The sequence below is a fragment of the Furipterus horrens genome, unplaced genomic scaffold, assembly GCF_987537825.1.
Source record: "Furipterus horrens unplaced genomic scaffold, mFurHor1.1.pri manual_scaffold_11, whole genome shotgun sequence".
NCBI classification, from domain to species: Eukaryota; Metazoa; Chordata; class Mammalia; order Chiroptera; family Furipteridae; genus Furipterus; species Furipterus horrens.
In genome coordinates this window covers 55,817,207-55,837,674 of record NW_028327181.1, presented here as the reverse complement: position 1 = coordinate 55,837,674, position 20,468 = coordinate 55,817,207, and the positions used below count along the sequence as shown (strand labels likewise).

Genomic DNA, 20,468 nt, shown 5'->3' with positions numbered 1-20,468 from the left:
TTCCCCCAATACCATCCATTGGCAGATGCCCTGGGGCTTATAAAAGTGTTGAATAGCGGTAATGATAATGAACCATGTGGGAGTCTTGCATTGGGAGGTGGTAGTGGCCAAAGATGACCACTGTTCTCGCCTGCCTGATGCCCCTCACTACAGCCTGTCCCGAGTGAGCATCCCCAAGGAGCACCATCCGGGACTGAGATGAGCAGTGGAGCACACAAGGCCCACGCCGCAGACAAGGCCCGTGCCGCAGACTCGGTCAGTAGAGCAGAGATGGACGAGCAGAGTTTCCTCCAGCAGCTACTGGCCCATAACTTGGAGTTAATGACAAAGGAGGAGCTGAAGGCATTCCAGCAGGGGCTGCTTGCTGAGGGTATCCTTTATGGAGAAAGCACAAGTCAACCAGAAAAGGCAGATGGCCTGGAGGTGCCCTCACGCTGGGTGGTTGGGTATGGGGAATGCCTGTCCTACGACATGGCCGTGCAGGCCTGGGAGCAGACGGACCAGCATGAGCTGCGTGCCCAAGCCCGGGAAGAGGCAGCCTTGGAGTCAGGTGGGTAGACAAAGTGCCCCCTGCCTGCTGTCCATCTCCTGCCCCCACCACTGAACCCCCATCAACCTTCCTCTGGGCCGTGACTGGGGACTGCGTTTTCAGAGGGTGATCCAGGCCCAGACAAGGCTGGAGCTAAGAGGCTTTCTAGGGTGGAGGGGCCTTGCCGGACCTCACTTCTAGTCCAGTGCATTCCCAGCAACCCCGGTGGCCGACCCAGTGCCTGGGAGGGAGTGCTCAGAGGGCAGAGGGGCTGGAGGCTGACACTCAGAAGGCAGGAAGGCTGTGGGTTCCACACCCACCTCGAGGCGGGAACTTGCCGGGCCTTGAGCTATAAGCACAGAAGGGTCAGCAAGAAGCAGGTTCTGTCCCGGCGCTACCACGTCGGACAGGTCGCCTTACTGCTCTCTGCATCTGTCTCTCCATGTGTAAAACGAGCGAATGAGAGCCTGCCTCCTGGGCTGTAGGAGGGTTAATGAGGTCATCCGTGCTAGGCACTTAGCACAGTCTAATTCCTAGTTAGTGCTCCGTAAATTGTTCTGCTGGTGTATAGCTGTTACTGTGAATGCTATTACTGTTAGCAACTGTGGGTGGCAGAGGCTCTTAGCCTCGTGTGTGTGTGTGTGAGTGTGTGTGTGTGTGTGTACGTACAAGTAAAGTGTTGGTAGCTACCCTTCCTGAAATATCAGGTTTTTTTCCTTTATCATCTGTATTAGTGTCAACAAATGAATACACGTACATATTATTTTGAGAATTAAATATGTAATTGTTAAATTTCAACAAGCCAACGGGCAAGAGGAAAGAGGATGAGGTGGATGGTATATTTGAGGGTTAAGTACCAAAACATCTGTCCCTTTGAGTCGGCAGTCCCTCTGGCAGGTAGACCTTGGAGGGAGTTTTTCTTTATTGCAATCACAACCCCAAAGGCACGGGACACCTTCCTCACTACTAGCTCACCCCTAGTTCTGTATTGCTACCAGCAAGCATGTCCACTCCCTGGAGAGTCTCAAAGTCAAGAAAGAGCAAAGGACACCAGCAAGGGCTGCCGGTATCTGGGGGGACCGTCACCTGGGAGCGCACTGCAGGTCACTTCATCAAGGGCAGCTTCAGTGCCCTCCAGCTGCGCCCAATGTCTGTGTACTGAGGGGTGCTGGTGCCGTGAACAGTGAAGTCTAAGGCTGTTTCCAGTTGAGAAGGAACAGAGGGAACATACTCGCCCCTCTTCCATCTTTCATTCCCTAAAGCTGGCCGCGGGGGGGGATCTGGGGGGCAGGCTTGAACTGTAGAAGGAGGGCCTGGGGTGGCAAAGGGAGGCAGACAGAAACAAAGGACCTGCACAGAAAGGTGAGCCAGGCAAACGAAGCCAACAGGGGAGGGGCCCCTGGATAGAGCAGGCCCGCAGGAGAGCAGGGGACCCCCCATGACTTCTTGAGGGACCCTGCTTTCATCTGGAGAAGTAAGTGTGGCACCAGGGCCTGGAGGTGGCAGGGGCCATGGGGTGGTGGGGGACATCACTGAAGTTCTCCAATGCTTACAGCTTCGTCGGTGCTCACTGGTGAGGACGGGGGCCTTTCCGTACTGTCCCACCAACTGTGCACGGTGTCGACCCGCCGCTGCCCGATGCAGCAGACAGTCTTCATGCTGCACCTTGGAATGTCCGTTCTTCCCTGATGCTCTGAGACACGGACAAGTCACTGGGCGAGGATTTGCTGTCCCCAATGAGGAAGTCACCTCAGGCACCACTCACTGAGGGTGAACCCGCCCCGGAGGCACGCTGTCCCCATAGTACCACTTTCTGCCTGCAAAGCGCCCTTTGCCCCTTCCCCAAGTAGCTGACCTATGGGGCATACGGTGGGGACAGGGCGGGCCTGTCACTGAGGACCACCACCTAGTTTTGGGAAGAAAAGACTGGCCTGCCCCCAAGCATTCCTGGATCTCCACGCTAAATGGGACAGCCAGTGGCTCATTCGGGAACTGATTGCCTGGAAGCACCGTTGGGAGAGAGCAGTGAGACAGGGAGGGGGAAGCCAATGAAACCTGCATGACAGAGCAGCTGGCCCCTGAGCATCTGAGGCTTGATGCACTGGCACCTTCAGGAGACCGTGCAGAGCACACCTCGGAGTCGGGTCTTCTGGGGGACAAGGAACTGCCATCTGTCATCAGCTGAGCGTTCCTCCTGGAGCATGAACTCCCCAGGGGTTCCGGCCTGTCACACTCATTGCCTGAGAGAGACCTGAGACAGACAACCGCAGGGGCTCGTAGAAGAATGTCCTTGGCTTGCGCCCGGTGGAGGGTGCAGAGGGCGTGCTGTCAGGAACCATAGGATCTACTACACCATCCACTTGCCCCTTCACTCTGCCGTGACCACTCACAATTACAGATGAACAAACTGATGCTCACCCTGGCTGGTGTGGCTCAGTTCACCAGCCTGTGAACTGAAAGGTCACCAGTCGATTTCCAGTCAGGGCACATACCTGGGTTGCAGGCCAGGTCCCGGCTGAGGAACTCTGAGAAGCAACAAATTGATGTTTCTCTTGTACATCAATGTTTCTCCCTCTCTCTACTTTTCTTCGCCTCTCTAAAAATAAATAAAAATACAATCTTTAAAAAAAAAGAAAAGAAAAAACTAACACTCAATGGAGATAATAGGTCAGGTCATGGAATTAATGAGAGCACAGAGCAGGGCCTGGAAGTGTAAGCCATTGTTAAATATTTGCAGAATGAAGAAACATCACACGGTGAGAAGAATTTGGTCAAGACTTGAGCTGGCTTCTTCTCCCCAGAAGTCCATGTTTCCCTCCACTGACCTGGCAAGACTACCAGTCTCAGCAGCCAGCACAGGGTGTGGCTTGGAGTGGGTGCAGAAAACAGTTGTTGAACAAATAAGTGAGAAACAGATGAACAAATTTATCCTATACTTTTATGTTCCATCTTCCCCTTTCTTACTTAGAAACCACAGAAAAATTTCAGAAGCAACAGAGAGAGAGTCCCTGCCCATCACGGTCATCGAAAAATGAGGATTTCCACCCAAAATTCACGCAGCTGCTACTTCTACAAACACCTCAACCCAGAGGCTGTGATTTCCCATTCTGGAAGAGGGAACATAAGGTGATAGAGGGTCAAAAATATTTTATTGAGGTCAGAGACTTATTTGGCCCAGGCCTGGGATCCCAGAAAAAGCCTCCCACAGTCATACTGCATGGGGTTGCTGGGATCGGGAAGTCAGCAGTGGCCAGACAGGTGAGGAGAGTCTGGGAGGAAGGCCGGCAGTTCAGGGACCGCTTCCAGCACGTCTTCTACGTCAACTGCAGAGAGCTGGCCCAGTCCGAGGCCATGAGTCTTGCTGAGCTCATGACAAGAGTCAGTGCTGGCCCTGCAGCTCCATTTGGGCAGATCCTGTCTCAGCCGAAGCAGCTGCTCTTCATTCTTGATAACTTAGATGGAGTAAAATTGGACTTGGAGGAGGACAGTTCTGAGCACCCTCTGCACTGGAGCCAGCAGCAGCAGGTGAACACATGGCTGGGCACGTTGCTGAAGAAAACCTCATTTCCCGAGGCTTCCCTGCTCATCACAGCTCGGACCACAGCTCTGCGGAAGCTCATTCCTTCTCTGCAGCAGCCACGCTGGGTGGAGGTCCTCGGATTCTCTGAGACAAACAGAAAGGAATATTTTCACAACTACTTCAGAGCAAAAGGCCCAGCAAATAGGGCCTTTAGGTCTGTTACATTCAACCCGACACTCTTCACCATGTGTTTCAGTCCCCTGGTCTCCTGGCTGGTCTGCACGTGCCTGAAGCAGCAGATGGAACAGAAGGAAGAACTCGGACTGACCTCCCAGACGACCACAGACCTCTGTCTGCACTACTTTTTCCACGTTCTCCAAGTTCAGTCCCTCGGGACTAAGCTGAGGGGCTTCTGCTCTCTGGCTGCTGAGGCCACCTGGCAAGGAAAGACCCTGTTCAGCCCAGAGGACCTCAGGGAACACGGGTTAGATGAGGACATCACCTCCACTCTCTTAAAGATGGGTGTTCTTCAGAAGCACCCAACCTCGCTGAGCTACAGTTTCACTCACCTGTGTTTCCAGGAGTTCTTTGCAGCCATGTCCTGTGCTCTCGGGGATGAGATGGGGAAAGGTGATTGGTTTACTAGCACGAGAAGTGTGAGAGAGTTGACAGAAGTGTATGCCATGCGTGACCTGTTTGGGGAACCAACCGCATGTTTCCTATTTGGCCTTCTGAGTGAGCAGGGGATGAGAGAGATGGAGAGCATCTTCCAATGCAAGCTGTCTCGGGACCGGCATCGCACACTGCTGAGCTTGGCCAAGATGGAGTTTGACCTCAAACATTCAGACCTAAGGCCATATTGCTGGCACCTGCTCCACTGCTTTTATGAGATTCAGGACAGAAGTTTTTTGACAGAGATAATGTCCAGTTTCCCTGGAATGAGGATATATGTCCAAACTGACATGGAGCTCCTGGTGTTCACTTTCTGCATTAAATTCGGCCACTGCATAACGGGGCTTCACCTGGATAAGGGTAGACCGCACAGACGAGCACGAGAGCCTTCGGGTGTAGTTCTGTGAGTGCCCCCTCCCCTCTCCCCAGCTCCCCTGTTGTTCCCCCTGTCCTGGGCCCTAGAGGAACTCTCACTAAGCCTGGCCCCAGGGGCTAAAGGACTGAGGTCACCAGGGACTTCTGATGGCCAGATCTCACTCCCATTCTCAGTCCATCCAGGATCCTCTGCAGCAGAGTCTGCTCCTGGGCAGCCCGCTGTGGCCCTGCCTTGGACTGCTGCTTCTCCTCCTGTCTCTGCCATGGTGGCCACCTTCTCTCCTGGCGCACATCCACCCCCAGGCTCACGTCAGCTCCCATCCACTCAGCCCAACTGCCTCTGCTTCTCCCTCTTAATGTACTTCCCTCCAGGCACTGCTTACTCAGCTGCTTCAGGCAGCCCCTTGATGTCTATTGACTATGACATTGGCCCTGAGATCTTCTCCCATCACTTCAGAACGTGTCTCAAAAAAAAAGTCTATTTTTCTCCGCAAAACCAATTTACTTGTTTGTGTCAATGATGCACAATTGCCTCAGGGACGCCTCTGAAACCTTCCACCTGAGAATGACGGAGTAGCTGTCTCCAGCCACTGTCTAAGCCCAGCAACAATGTTAACTTCCACCTCCCAGTTCCCCTCAAGTTTGCAACTTGAAATAGAGTTTGAATCATTGTGCCTTTATATTAGATAAAATCACTTAGTGTATGAAAATGTAGAATTTAAATTGGTAGAAATTATACAAGGTAATGTACACTAAAACTCCCTGACAAAGCCCATCATCCTCTCCCCACATCCAGCAAATGTCCTCCTCTGAGACACCCCCCTTTGCCGTCTCTCTCCGGGGACCTCTCTCTGTCTTGTTATCCTGAGAGGGGATAGTGTCCCACTCAAGCTGATGGCAGCAGATAGTCTCATATACAACAATCCCATCACAAAATTGTCTTTTTTTATTCTATCTTTATTGTATATTTTTCCATTACTATTTTGTCCCCTTATACCCCCTCCCAGCCAGCAACCACCACACTATTGTCCATGCCCATGAGTCCTTTTTCTTTTTTCTCAATCCTTCTAACCCCTAACCTCCTCCAACCCCACCAGCTATCATACAAAGTTATCTTTAAACTGCCTATCCTAGAATCTTTAAACTACCTATCCCAGAATCCTTAGACTACCTATCCCAGACTGTGTTCCCTCCTCCTGTCTCCTCCTTTCCTTTCCAGAAACTGGGACCTCACAACTTCTGTGCCACAGGAAGAAAGACCTGTCTGCATTGGTGAGAAGAAGACTGTCTATATCCCCAAGCTCTGTGCCAGGCCCTGTACTGGGCACTGAAGATAAAAAATATGAACAGTATCTGCCCCTACCTGCAAGAATGTCCCAGGTGGAGGCAGAAACAGACCCAGAAAATGAACACTGCAGTACAGAATGACAAGGGCTGGCTATACAATCAGAAGCCACACAGAAGAGGGACACATAGCCCGGGGTGGTGGGAGCGGACGGGCAGTTGCGGAGGCTATTCAGCCCTGGGGATAGCCTTGCCCACTGCAGCCTGGCGCTTAGAGGGTCTGAACCCCACTGTGTGTGCAGGGTTGTGCACATAACACTCCCCCTCACCCCCGACACAGGTCTCACCTTTCCTGTCCCTCTCTCACTCTCCCTCAGGTCCAGCTTGGCCACATTTACAGATGCCGGGTGGAAGATGTTCTTCTCCGTTCTCAATGCCCCTGGGAACCTGCAGGAGCTGGACCTGAGTGGAAACTTCCTGAGCTGCTCTGCAATCAAGCATCTGTGTGAGGCTCTGAAAGGTCCTTGCTGCGACCTGAGGACCCTGAGGTGAGTCTGGCCCCGGTTCTGTTCTGAAACACAGATGGACAGGAGACCCAAGATGGAAGTCGTGTCTAGGATGGGTGTGTGGCCTTTGTATTAACAAGTATTCATTGAGCCCCTCCCTGGCCATGCACAATGCCAGGGGCCATGGCCACCGCAATGAACAAACACAGACAGGATCCCATTTCCACAGAGCTGGCAAGTGATTACCATTAACCACACACACACGTGTAATCACAGCCCCGATAAGGGCCTCCCGAGGGAAATGACCTTAAGAAAGTGAATATTGAAGGACATCTGAAGAATACAGAGAATTTACCCAAGTGACACAGGAGGGAAGAAAGCTCAAAGGCCCTGTGACAGAAGGGAGGAAGGGCTGTCATGGACTCAGAAGTAGGCCAGTGAGGCTGGAGGACGGAGAGCAAGGAGCAACAGGGGCTGCAGAGACCATGCAGCCAGGCCCTCTGTGCAAGGCCCTGATGGAATTTGGGGTTGTTTTCTAATGCAATGTGATGATAATCAAAAGGTTCATCGGGTCAGTTCATTTTCAAAGTAGAAAAACACCGCAATATTAAAAACTGAATGGAGGAGAGCAGAAGCAGAGGTTTGGAAACTACTTCATAGAGAAGCTTCAGTTGTTCCTATAAAGATGTTAGAGCTCAGACTAAGGGAAATTAAAATATTTTCTGCAAGAAATGGTGATATTTTGACCTACTGTGTTGGCCATGGAAATAGAAAAAGTGAGGGAATTGAAGAGATCTGAAATAAAGGAAAATAAACCAGAATGAGTAATGGACTGGGTTCACGGAGAAAGGAAGATGGAGACATAAAAGATGATCTTGGCTTCAGGCAGAGGAACGCATGGGACGGTGGCACCTTCACTGAGATGGGAAACACTGGGAGAGCAGGGGGTGGGGGATGGGATGTCATGGGTGTCATCTCGTGCATGCTTATTTCAAGGTCTTTTGAGGTACCCAAAAGGAATAGTCAAGCCTGTATCAATAAAGCTCTGTGGGGCAAAAATAAGATGCCCCCATAAAACAAGTCTCAACAAATTTTTAGAAATTGAAATTATATTATTTCTATTCTCTGAACATAATGGAATAAAATTGGATAGCATCAGAAGGAATTTTAGGAATTTCATACATACACAGAAATAAAACAACATACCCCTAAATAAACAATGGGTCAAAGAAGTCACAGGAGACATTTAAAAATATTTGGAGATGAATGAAAACAAAAACACTATATACCAAAACTTATTTGATGCAGCTAAATCAGTGCTTAGACAGAAACGTATAGATAGCAATGCCTGGGTTTTAAAAAGAAAATGAAAGAAAAAACTAAACACCCATTAGAATGGCCAAAATCTAAAACAAGACAACACCAAATGCTGACTGTTTGTCAAGCAACAGAAGCTCTCATACATTCCTGGTGGGAATGCAAAGTGAAAGGCCTCTGTAGATTTCTACAGAACCAAATAGGCCCTTACCATATTGTCCAGAAATTGTGTTTTTTGTTATTTACCCCAGTGAGCTGAAAACCTATGTCCACACAAAAACCTGTATATGGGTTTTTGTATCACCTTTATTTATAATTGCCAAAACTGGGGAGCAACCAAGATGTCCTTCGGTAGGTGAGCAGGTAAATAAAGTGTGGTACATCCATACAATGGAATATTATTTACTGTGGGGAAAAAATGAGCCATAAAGCTATAAAAAGACATGAGAAAAAATAAATGTGTATTACTAGGTAAAAAAAGACAATCCAAAAGGCTACATACTGTATGACCCCAACAACATGAAATTCTTAAAAGGGTAGTAAAAAGATCTGTGAATGCAGGGTCAGGGGAGGTGAAGAGGAACAGGCAGAGCTGCTTGGATGTCCGATATTGATAATGGACGAGGCTGTGTGTGGGGTGGCAGGGATACACATGAACTCTCCGATTTTCTGTCTGAATTTTGCTGAAAAACTAAAACTGTCATTTAAAAAAAGTTAACTTAGGAAAGAAAGAAGGGGCAGAAGGAAAGAAGAAGAAAAATGAAGAAAAAGAAGCTCAAATCAATAACTTAATGTCCCACTTTAAGAATCAAAAAGGAATAATAAAAGCGCAAATATGAAAAGCAAGCAGAAGAAAGAAAAGAATATAAACTAGACTAGGAATGAATAACACAGAAAATACAAAAACATTACAGAAAATAATGACACCAAGAGTGAGTTCTTTGCGAAGATCAACAAAATTGACAAAATTTTATTTTGACTGACGAGGATAAAAACAGATGATGCAAATTACTAATATTAGGAATGAAACAGAGGTCATCACAATTTACCTCATAAAAAATTTTAAGAAGAACTGTAAGGAAGCATTATGAAATATTTTAAGCCAACAAATTAGATAACCTACATGAAATAGACCATTTTCTAGAAAAACATAAACTACTGACTGACACAAGAAGATTTAGGAAATCGAAATAAACCTATCACAAGTAAAGAAAACCTTCCTACAAAGAAAAGCCCAGGGCCAGATGGCTTCACTGATTAATTCTGCCAAACCTTTAAAGAAGGATTAACAGCAATATTCTCAAATTCTGCAAAAAAAGAAAAAGAAAAAAAATAGAAGAGGGAATACTTGCCAACTTATTCTAAGATGGCAGCATTGCCCTGATATCAAAAGCAGACACTTTCCGACTCCCCCTCCTTCTCCTTCTCTGTTTTTCCATGCTGGATACTCCAGAGTTACAATCTAACAGATTAACTAAATTAACTGAGGGTGATAATTAACTGAGGGTGATCTGTTATAGGTCTGTCTCCAGCTCTTCTTTGAAATTTCTCTATCTTGTTTGCTGGGCTGTCTGGCTACATTTTCCCATTTCCCAGAGTTTGGTGATGGATATCTCCCCACTTTTGATCTCAGATATCCTTTGTCCTCAGAAGCATTTGTGCTGAGCTGTGTGTGGAATGCCCGTTTTCTGATTTGTAAATATGCTAATACTGTTAACTCTGGCTCAGAGAGCCTCTAATTACATTTCCCTTTGCTGCTAATTATTTTTTACTGGTTTGGGAGTCACTAGTTTCCTTGCCCCTTACAAGAGGAAAACAAAAAGCAAATAACTAAGTAAAATATGTTGTCTGTGATTTGGGCTATAGAAACAAGTAAAGCAGAAAAGAATGGGGGCTGGGTCTGGGACTCTAATTTTAACAGGAACTGTGGGGGGAAAGATTCCCCCAAGATAGATTTTGAGCAAATTTTTGAAGTAGGTGAGAGAATAACCACGAGATATCAGGTGCGAAGACTGTCCCTGGCAGAAGAAACAGCAGGTGCAAAGGCCCGGGCAGGGGGCTGTGCCTGCAGTGGCTCCGGAGCAGCAAGGATGTCAGTGAGGATGCAGATAAAAGGGACACGAGATGAGAACAGAGGTGACAAGGGCCCAGGTCTCCAGTGTCCCAGAGTCAAAGACAAGGACCCCAAATTTAACTCAAAAGACGTGGAAACATGAAAGCCTTTTGATCAAAACAGATCTGAAAAGTGACCTTCTGTCTTTGTTTCTATGTCAAACCCCTGTACCTGTGCATGTCTGGGGGTCAGGGGTCTTGTTTACCTCTGCCTGACCCGGAGGTGCCAGTGAGTGCCAGTGGGTGTTTGTGGCATCAACAGGTGAGTAAACTCAAGGCCATCGCTGTGTGTCTCCCACAGGTTGACTGACTGCGACCTCACAGCAAGGGACTGCCCGCATCTGGCCCGTGGGCTGAGCGCCAGCCAGAGCCTGACGGAGCTGGACCTGAGCTTCAACAACATCCAGGACACCGGAGCCCAGCACATCTTCCAGGAGCTTCGCCAGCCCAGCTGCCAGCTGCGGCGCCTGCTGTAATTGCTCCTCATGGGCACTGCTCTGGGGATGGGGCGGAGAGAAGGTGCCAGCCAGGCAGGGTGGGGTGTGGGGAACATAGGTGCCCTCGCGTGGAAACCGCCAAGCATCCCATGTCAGCTAACTGGGCGTGGGGCAGAGCCGATGAAGCTAACGATGAGACCCAGTGCGCAGGTGGGATGTCGGGTAAGGAAATCACACGGAGTTGGTGTGGGGAGGGCAAGGCTGGTGAGAGTCACACAGACGGTGACTGGCTGCACCCTGAGTGGCTCCTTGGCTGCAGGAGAAAGTTAAAATCTCCCCGGTTACCGCAAGCCAGGCACATCTTTATCTTCCTGTAACGTCACCAAGGACCCCAGAGGGACACAGGTTCTAACCAGAAAGGGAAACCAGACCCTAGTTACCCCAAGGGAGGGCCTTGCCATCAATCATGCAAATCTCTCCCACAGGCTGGTCAGCTGTGGCCTCACCTCCGCCTGCTGCCCAGACCTGGTCTCCATGCTCAGTGCCACCCCCAGCCTGACAGAGCTGGACCTGCAGCAGAACGACCTGGGCGACCTCGGCATAAAGCTGCTCTGTGAAGGGATTAGGCTGCCCACCTGCCAACTCAGCCTCCTGCGGTAAGGCCCTGTGGGTCCGACCCTTCCGGGCCAAGGGCAGGGAGGGAGAGGGGAAGGAATGGAAAGCGATGTAGGACCCTGAAAAGGGCAGGGGATGGGAAGGGACAGAAAAATGAATGTCAGCCTGGGTTGCCTACCAGCTCTGCCACTCACTTAGGCCACAGGATGTGGGCAGATTTCCTCTGAGACCCGGTTTCCTCATCTGTGTAATGGAACTGTCACATGCACCTCCGAGACTGTGATGAAATAAAATGCATACAAACGAGGACAGCTCAGGGAACAGAGCTGAGGATCAGATGATAACCACGTGTGAGGCCACATGTTCTAGGGGACTCCCAGGTCCGCGTCTCCACTCCAGGGCAGTCTTCCCCTCCCTCCTTCACTGCCTCGCTCACTCATTCATTCATTCATTCATTCACGCCTCCCACATGCCAAGCACTGAGCCAGGCACCGAGGGGACAGTAGTGGCAACAGACTCAGGCCCTGCCCTCTTAAAGCTTACACCCCAGTGGGAACGAGATGGACGATAACCACGTATTAGCACAGAGTGTATTTCTAAGCTCCATGGAGCTTGGGAAGGAAAAGTGCTCTGTGTTATGAGAGTATAACGCGTGGGGGGATGGAATTAGACTGAGGGGCAGGGCGGGCTTCTCGGGGGAGTGACATGAGGCCAAGGCCTGACACAGAAAGAGCAGTTGAAAAGGCCCAGGCAGGGCAGCAGTCCAGGTGAAGAGAATAGCGTGGGGGAGACCCCAGGACAGAAACAGGCTCAGAGCTCTGGAGACCTGTGTGGCTGGAGTGCAGGGACCCCCACCCGCATTCCCACGCTCTCTCTCGGCCACTTCCTCTCCCCTCCCCAGCCTGAAAGCAAGTCCTCAGCCTGTGTCTGGCTGAACATTTCTCTGCGGATCCTGGTGGGGGCCCCGTCACACACTCAGAGCTGGCAGAGGTCCAGGCCCACATGTCCTGACCCCTCAGTCTTGGCTGAGTCTCAGAGAGGAGAGCAAAGCTCCAGCCCTCAGCCTTTCCTCAACCAGGCCCCCCTTTCTCAAACCTAAGCAGCAGGTGTTAAACACTCTACATGTGGGTGACCCCCACCCCCGCCCCAAGCCTACTCTGGCACTCACACCGCAGCCCCCCTGCACTGGGCTTTTGTGGCTGCCGCCATCTGCTGTACGGTGAATGGCCTCCCAGAGCGGGGCCTTGGCAGTGGGTCTGCACTCACGCCCCGCTCACCAGTTACTGGTCACCTCTCGGCTGCCTCCCAGCAGCTCCTTCTTGGACGTCCTGTGAAGGTTTCTGCCTCCTTCCTTCCTAGAGTCCCAGGACTTGGATGAGAGGGACAACCTTCTACATCGTGCCCCCACGCCCTCCCCAGGGGAGAACGGCTCCAACAGCTGTAATGAGTACGATGTGCGCCCTTTACGGGATGCAGGCCCTTCCCACCTGCCTTGTCCATGGCTCACAATAGGCAGAGCAGGTGCATCCCTGGTTGCAACGAGGACATGGAGGCCCAGAGAGGGCAGCAGCTCTCCCAAACCCAACAGACATCCCAGGACGCAAGGCCTGTGGAATGGAAACAGGGTCTCTCTTTCCGGAAAACCTTCTAGCCTCTAGGAAAAGAACCCTGGGCCCTACTCCTGTGGGGTCATTTGAGGCCATGGGGACAGGCTCTCCCCTGGTGGGTGCTGTGCAGTGCTTCCCAGTTCCTTTTCGGGAATGAAGACGCAAACCCCAGCCCCTGGGAGTGTTGCCTACAGCTGGCTACAGGGATGGCCTCTGCAACTAGGGCCATCTCACACAAGGCCACCTCCACTTCCTGGCGTGGCCTGTGTCCAATGACTGACCAATGTTGGGATGTAAAGATCCAGACCCTCCTCTGAGTATGGAAGAGCTCAGGAGGGTCATCCCCACGTGAGAGTCCCAAACAGTCAGCTGTGTCCCTTGAGACGGCATCACAGCCCATCTTGTCCCTCTGCCCAGCCCTGCTCCCTACCTTCCTTTGCCCTGGGATTGACCCAGAAACACTCCCTAGTAAACCACCTAATGCTATTTTCCATCTCAGAACCTGATTTCGGGGAACCCAACCTACGACACGTACCTGAGGGACGTGGAAGATGCTCTGGTCCTGGGCCCTGAGGCCCTTGAGATCATGTGGGGGCCCAGGATGACCAGGCTTCCCTTTGCTTGCAGCCTGGACCAGACCCAGCTGAGTGAGGAGGTGACAGAGATGCTGAGGGCCCTGCAACTGGAGAAGCCTCAGCTGCCTGTGGACAGTGGGTAAGGCGGGGAGACACAGAAGTCCCTCGAGCTGACCCAGGCCCAGGGCTCACGCCTTGAGTCTGGTCCAGAGACGTGGGCAGCAGTGGGGTGGGGTGAGGCTGGAGGCAGAGGCAGACAGAACCAGCCAGAGTGAGGGTGTTTCTTTGGTTTTGTTTTTGTTGGTTTTTTGGTTTTTTGGTTTTTTTGGTTGTCAAATGACCTTTAATTGAAATATTTTCCTTTGTAGTTCTTAACTAGCTGGGCATTCCACTGTTGATGGCATCTATGTCAGGAGGGTGGCGGCCATCAACATCACAGCCTACAGGCTGGGCGGTCCCCAGGATCTCCTTAACAGTTCCAGAGAGTCCTCTAGCTAAAGATGGGTGCCGCTTCTGTCGGGCAATGTTGACGATCTCATCAAAAGTGTATTTCCACTGTGCTTAATGTTTTTGCTTCTTTCTGTCTCATGGTGGCTCTTTGAGGTCTCGATGTTCAGGGCAGCGGCCGAAGGCACTACCTCAGTCTATCTGTCTGTCCTAAATCGTCAGTTTAACAGCAATCCTCAGACCCACCCAATCACCGGTTCCATGGGTGATGTCATCACCAACCTTTTTTGGAGACAGGTCCAGGGGCCGATCTTGGGGGCCAGGGCGGATGGGGTGCTGACTTCCCCACTAGGGCACCTCAAGTGTACGACTTTAATCTTCACTGGAGTCAAACTTCAGCAGCATGGTGGCTGCTGGTGTCGGATGACCCTGGATTCAGGCTGACCAAAGAAATTTGGACCTTTGCCTCCTCCAAGCCAAAAGCTGAAAGTTCTTTGGATTTTTAGTGCAAACAAAACCACGTCCCTCCTCTGCTTAAACCCTTCATTAGATGAGTAAGGAGATGAACAAATGAAAACAGTGAACAAGTGAGCAGGTGAGGTTTAGAACATGAAAAGCAATGACCACGAGGGGCAGACAAAGGCCAGCGAGGAGAGCTTTGGGGAAAAGACCGCCCTGCCCTTTGTCATTCGTATGCTCACCACACGCACACAGCCCCGCAGGAGGGACAGGCCGCGGGAACAGGAGAGTCCGTCGTCCCCCTGGGAATCTGCTGCAGCCGCCATGTCCTTGCATTTGGGTGCACATCGGCCTGGGACTGCAAAGTGCACCTGTCCCCTTGTGCCCAGGGCTCCGCCTCACCTGGCACGGAGGGCAGGGGCTCCTAGGCTCGGGGGGAGGAGCCGTTCATCGGGCAACCAGCACTCCCCTCAGCCCCGCAGTGTTAAACGCGGGGCCAGGAACAAGGGCCCAGCTCCCAGGCTTCACTCAGCAGGGACCCGGGCCCAGGCTACCCCCCGCTGGAATCACTGTGCCTGGGGTCAGGGTGGAGGTACTGATGGGCCTATTGGACTCTGTCTAAGGACCTAAGCTGAGTTCTGAAACATGGGAGGGCTTAGCTGCGCCGAGAAGGAGTGGAGTCCAGGCCGAGGCAGAGGCTCTGGCCTCAGCTCCTTAGAGGAATAGAAGGAGGCCAGGGACCAGGAGCAGTGCCACTCAAAGTGGTCCTGCAGAGTGAGCATCAGCAACACCTGAGGGCTCGCTAAAATCTCCGTGTTCCCTCTCTCCGAAGATCACACCCACGCCTTTCTTTGCTCTCTCACATCCATGTCTCAAACTCTAAAGGACCCCAGGAGTCTTGTCACTGGGGAGTAATGGGCAGCAGCAGATCATCCACCGTTAACCCCTTAAGCTTGTCTCCAAGGTCACCGCTTCTCTGACTTTCCAGTGGACCAAGCAGCCTGGCCTCTGCTCTCTCCTGTTCCTTCTTCTATGCTAAGCCCTTCCTTGTTTTACTTTCCCCAGCTTTAATGAACATACTTTCAAAGTAAAAAATAAAATAAAATAACAAATCTCAGGCCCCATTCAGACCTAATGAATCAGAATCTCTGGGGTGAGCCCAGGATCTGTGTTTTAAAAAGACCTCCAGTCCTGGCTGGTGTGGCTCAGTGCATTGAATGCCAGCCTGCAAACCTAAAGGTTGATAGTTGGATTACCCATCAGGGCATATGCCAGGGTTGCTGGCCAGGTCCCCAGCTGGAGGCATGTGAGAGGCAACCGATCAATGTATTGCTACCTCAGTGATGTTTCTCTCCCTGTTTCTCCCTCCCTTTCCCTCTCTCTGAAAGTAAATAAGTAAAATATTGAAAACAAAAAACAAAAAACCCTCCAGGCATGTGCCTTTGAGAGGCACAGTACCAGACGTGAGTGAGCAGGCAGAGTGGCACACGGGGGATGGCCCAGGGTTGGGATGGTGGGAACAGGGGTGCATGTAGGCCTTTGGACCATGTTAACCATGTTAACAACTTCTGATTCTACCCCAAAAAGTAAGAGATTTCAGGGCTCCAGCACCGAAGTGCTGAGCTGGGTTCACACTGAAGCTCAGCTGCCCTGTAGAAACCGGCCAGAGATGGACAAGAGAAGAAGCAGGGGGCCATTAGCGAGAAGATGAAGTGGTTCAAGCCAGAGATGCCAACGCCCGGGCCTGGGATGGAGGGTATGGAGGAAGAGAGGAAGGACTAGGAGGGGGACTATTCCAGAGACAGTGTGGAGACGACCAGTCAGCTCTCAGGGAGCGAGGAGTCAGAACCACACGCGAGTTCGGCACAGATGCCTGCGTTGACGGGCCATTCACGGAGACAGGGTCTACGGGAGAGTCTCAGATGAAGACCATGAGCTGACATTCAGACGAGTTGAATTTAAGTGGAGTTCTCGTGTAGACAAAACCAGCTTCCTCCAGCACCTCAGGGACAATAAACCACTCTGTGTCTAGGAAGACGAGTCCCCCCGGTGGAGGACAGATGGTTGATGACACGTCGCCACTCAAATGGCAGGAACCAGAATCAGGTACTTTGAAGGGGTCGGGCTGGGAGCATCATCAATTGGGACAGGGGTGGGGGGATGGGGAACGTCATCTCCTCCATCCCCCGGCCTCTGGTGTGGAACACGGCCAAACGCCCACCCCAGAGAGCCCGGCCCCATGCGAGATCTCCCGCACCTGGAACCTTGCAGGATCTCTGCTTTCCTCCACCAGGGCCTCAGGGCTGAGGCCCCTCCTCCCCAGCACATTGGTGGCACGTCTCAGACTCTGACCCAGGGCCCTGTCTCCCGAGGCCCACGGTGGGCATCTGAGGCCTGGGAGACCCTTCCATTCCTACCCATCCATTTTTTGAGCCATGTTTCTCTCATAAGTGACCTTCCTGGTGGAGGCTGGGAAGAGCAGTGCCTCTGGACCAGTGGGAAGGGGAGGTGGCGGGGGCGTGGTCACGAGCAGCTGCGTTGGGCCCCCTCAGACAGCACGCAGGCAGCCCCAGGAGCAGGGACAGAGGCTCCAGACACACTCGCTGCCAAGTGCAGGGACAGCCACCTTGGGAAGCGCCCTCCATGGTCAAGCCTAAGGGGTCTGGGGACCAGACAGGAGAACGTAAGACTGACCGCTGCTCTGCTGTTCTAGAGGAGAGCTCCTCTGATGGAGAAGAGATGGTAACCTTCTATCTGCCTTCTGAACCTCTGTGTGACCTACCAGTGAAGCCTGCAGGGGCTAAAGCTGACTTCTGGGGCCCCACAGGGCATGTGGCTACAGAACTGGTTGACAAAGACAAGAGTCTGTACCGGTGAGTGAGGGGACTTGCTGTACCAGGAAAGTCAGCCTCAGTCCCTGCCTTCCCCACGCTGGATCCCAATAGACACTCAGCAGCCCACCCCCGGCCCATTGGGTCCCATCCCATTGCCAAGTCTCTAGGCAGAGACAGTGCTGAGATACTGGCTTGGAGCTTTTATTATGGAAAAAGAGGTTTTATTATAAAAAGTTACAAAGAAACACAAAAATAGATTTCAAAGAATTTACATTTACCAATTACTTAGCTCAAACAATTGTTTCACCAAATTTGTTTCAACAATTCACTTTCACTCTCTTTTGTTGCTATAGTATTTTAAATCTAAGATATCAGGTGATTTAATCTTAAATATTTTGTGATGCACTTGGAAAAATACAAATAAAGGCCTTTTCTTCCATAACCATGATGCCATATCACATCAAACAACATTTACAAGTTATTTTCCTATCACCTGATACCCAGTCTGTACTGAAATATACCCCATTGTCTAAAATGTGTCCTTGCCGGTGGTTTGTGCTAATCAGGATCCAAACAAAGTCCACTCGCTGTATTCGGTTCATTATGTCTGACAAATCTCATTTAAATCTCATTGCATCCATATGTTCCTGTTTTATAAATATCCACTCTGTGCAAATCACATACCAGCAATAAGGAGCCATGAGGTGAATACGACGGCCCCGACTTCCAAGGGCTCCCAGTCATAAGTAATAAATGTCTGTAATCTTAGTCCCCATCTCTAACATGACACAGTGCCCATCACTGTCACAGACATGATCTCAATTGGGAGATAATATTGCTCCCAACTCACACATACACAGATAGAGGCTGATGTCCCAGGAACCCACTCTTTACCAACGGGGGACCCAGGAAAAGTGTTCGTGAGAACTCTGTATAGTGTTTATTTAAGCCCAAGTAGTTATCATTAATATATCGGCAGCCGTCCGTCTCGAGAGATGATGGTGTAGCTTCTTAAGAGTCTATCTGCACCGCCGAGAATGGTTGTGCAGTCCGACTCGGGAGTGACACGGTATCTGTCTCCTCCCGTGTTGAATCGACATCTTGCGATGACGCTGGAGTGTCCTCTCCAGTGAAGCTGAAGCTACAGAGCCTGGGCAGGGTGATATGGAGGGTCTGCTGTTGCCCATGCAGCAGACCCCCCCTCTCTTCACAGCTGAAGGGTCCAAGGGAAAGACGGAGTCAATACAGCTTGGCTTCAGGTGCGCCGCAGGAGTTGCCGGTGTTGACTACAACGTCAAACCGCCTTAGGGACTCCGGCTCCGGATTTTCTGTCGGGGTTTACTCCCTTAGCCTTTCCCCTGAAGAGGTATGCCACAAGGCAGCGGAGGTTTTTTGGAGTCAGAGTTTTCCTTCTCTGATGTGCCCTGACTGGAAGATCGAACCAGCGACACTTAGCTCGCAGGCCGACGCTCAATCCACTGAGCCAAACCAGCCAGGGACAGTTATCATTAATATTACCATATAAATTGCTTTAAGTATTGAAATGTGGGCCCTTTAAAACTGATAACACTTTCCTATTTTATTATCATTATAGAAACAGCTAACTACACCCAGGCACGTATTATCTATCAGCATACATTAGGTCCTTACTACTCACAACTCTATGAGATGGTGCTGTTATTACTTATACATACAAATAAGAAAACAGATTACGGAGGTTCAATGACTTGCTCATGGATCCACAGTAGACAGCAGAGGGGCCAGGACTCAAACCCAGTTTCCTGACTGTGATAGCTGTGCTTCCAGCCACTCTGCTATGCACACAACGCCCTGCACGGGGCCAGGCATTGAGCAGGCATTCAGTCAGTTTGTGCAGAGATTAAATCAGTGCCTACTTCTCCCTGTTGTCCCCAGAGTTCACTTCCCCATGGCTGGCTACTACCAGTGGCCCAACACGGGTCTCCAATTTGTGGTGAGAAGGCCAGTGACCATTGAGATTGAATTCTGTGCCTGGAAAGAGTTCCTGAACCAGATCGTCCCACAGCACAGCTGGATGGTTGCAGGGCCTCTGTTTGATATCAAGGCCAAACCAGGAGCCGTGGCAGCTGTGTGCCTCCCTCACTTTGTAGACCTCCAAGGTGAGCAGGTGGGAGGTGTGGAGGGAAGGTGATGGTGGCAAAAATGGGCCCCAAGTGGCTTCAGTTGGCAGTGTCCTGAGGGAGGAGCTGTGGCTTCCTTAGACTGAAAGCGGGTACAGAAGTAGAGACAGCTTTCTCTCTTATTCCACAGTGCTCTGGGCGTATCCCTTTTGAAACGTTTTTGTTCCCAAGCATCATAATTATTTTTGCCTGAATTATTTGAAAGGTTCCCCCAATCAAAAGTAGTCTCCTCAATAACAATAATAACTAGCATTTATTAACTTCTCTTCAAATAGATTGTATCACTCAGGGCATCGGGAGGATATACTCAGTTGAGATTTTTGATGAGGCTTTTCAAATCCAAGACTATTTGCAAAGTAAGACTAAATGAACAAATGAGGAAGGTTGGGGTACCTGGAGGCTAACAACAAGTGGGAAACCATTGGTACTGCCCCAGTCAGGGATGAGAAACAGTGTCACCAGACTCCACGGGAGAGCTCAACCAGAAAAGAGGGGCATCCCAGTAGGAGACGTAGTCATAAATGGTTACATGGTTGTCCCAGCCTCTCCCACCTCCAAGAACTCTTCACAGATGAAGGTACAAAACATATAAGCTCTCAGTCACAACCTCAGAAACCATTAACAAGGCATCATAAGTGAAAACCAACAGAAATCTCAGGTACGAGATATCAGTCCCTTAAATACCTTAGAAATAGTCTTTCAAGTATGAACAAGAAATAATAAACCGTGAAAAATAACGAATCAAGTTGAAAACAAGCTAAAAGGGGATCAAATATAATAAAGCATAAATAATAAAAAATAAACTGACATAGAAGTTACTATGAGAAGACCTAACATACTTTTAATCAGAGTTCCAGAGGATATTATAGAGAAAATGGAGAAGGGTAATATTCAAAGAGAGGATTGTCAATAAATTACTAGAATTACTGAATTATGTTATTACTTTTTTCTTTTAATTATATTTTATTGATTATGCTACTACAGCTGTCCCAATTTTTCCCCCTTTGCCACCCTCCATCC

The 20,468-nt window shown here is 50.4% G+C and overlaps 1 protein-coding gene across 1 annotated transcript in view; it reads left to right on the top strand.

Moving 5' to 3' along the window:
* Nucleotides 1-248: 248 nt before the first annotated feature.
* LOC149997773 (NACHT, LRR and PYD domains-containing protein 1-like) overlaps nucleotides 249-20,468 on the top strand; it is a 40,331-nt gene continuing 20,111 nt past the window's right edge. The window contains exons 1-9 of the mRNA XM_090257500.1: nucleotides 249-550; nucleotides 3,498-5,124; nucleotides 6,758-6,928; nucleotides 10,617-10,787; nucleotides 11,094-11,408; nucleotides 13,602-13,688; nucleotides 16,488-16,561; nucleotides 17,169-17,328; nucleotides 19,204-19,427. Coding sequence (XP_090113626.1) covers nucleotides 271-550; nucleotides 3,498-5,124; nucleotides 6,758-6,928; nucleotides 10,617-10,787; nucleotides 11,094-11,408; nucleotides 13,602-13,688; nucleotides 16,488-16,561; nucleotides 17,169-17,328; nucleotides 19,204-19,427 — 3,109 coding nt within the window. The 5' untranslated portion in view covers nucleotides 249-270. The remainder of the gene's footprint in view (nucleotides 551-3,497; nucleotides 5,125-6,757; nucleotides 6,929-10,616; nucleotides 10,788-11,093; nucleotides 11,409-13,601; nucleotides 13,689-16,487; nucleotides 16,562-17,168; nucleotides 17,329-19,203; nucleotides 19,428-20,468) is intronic.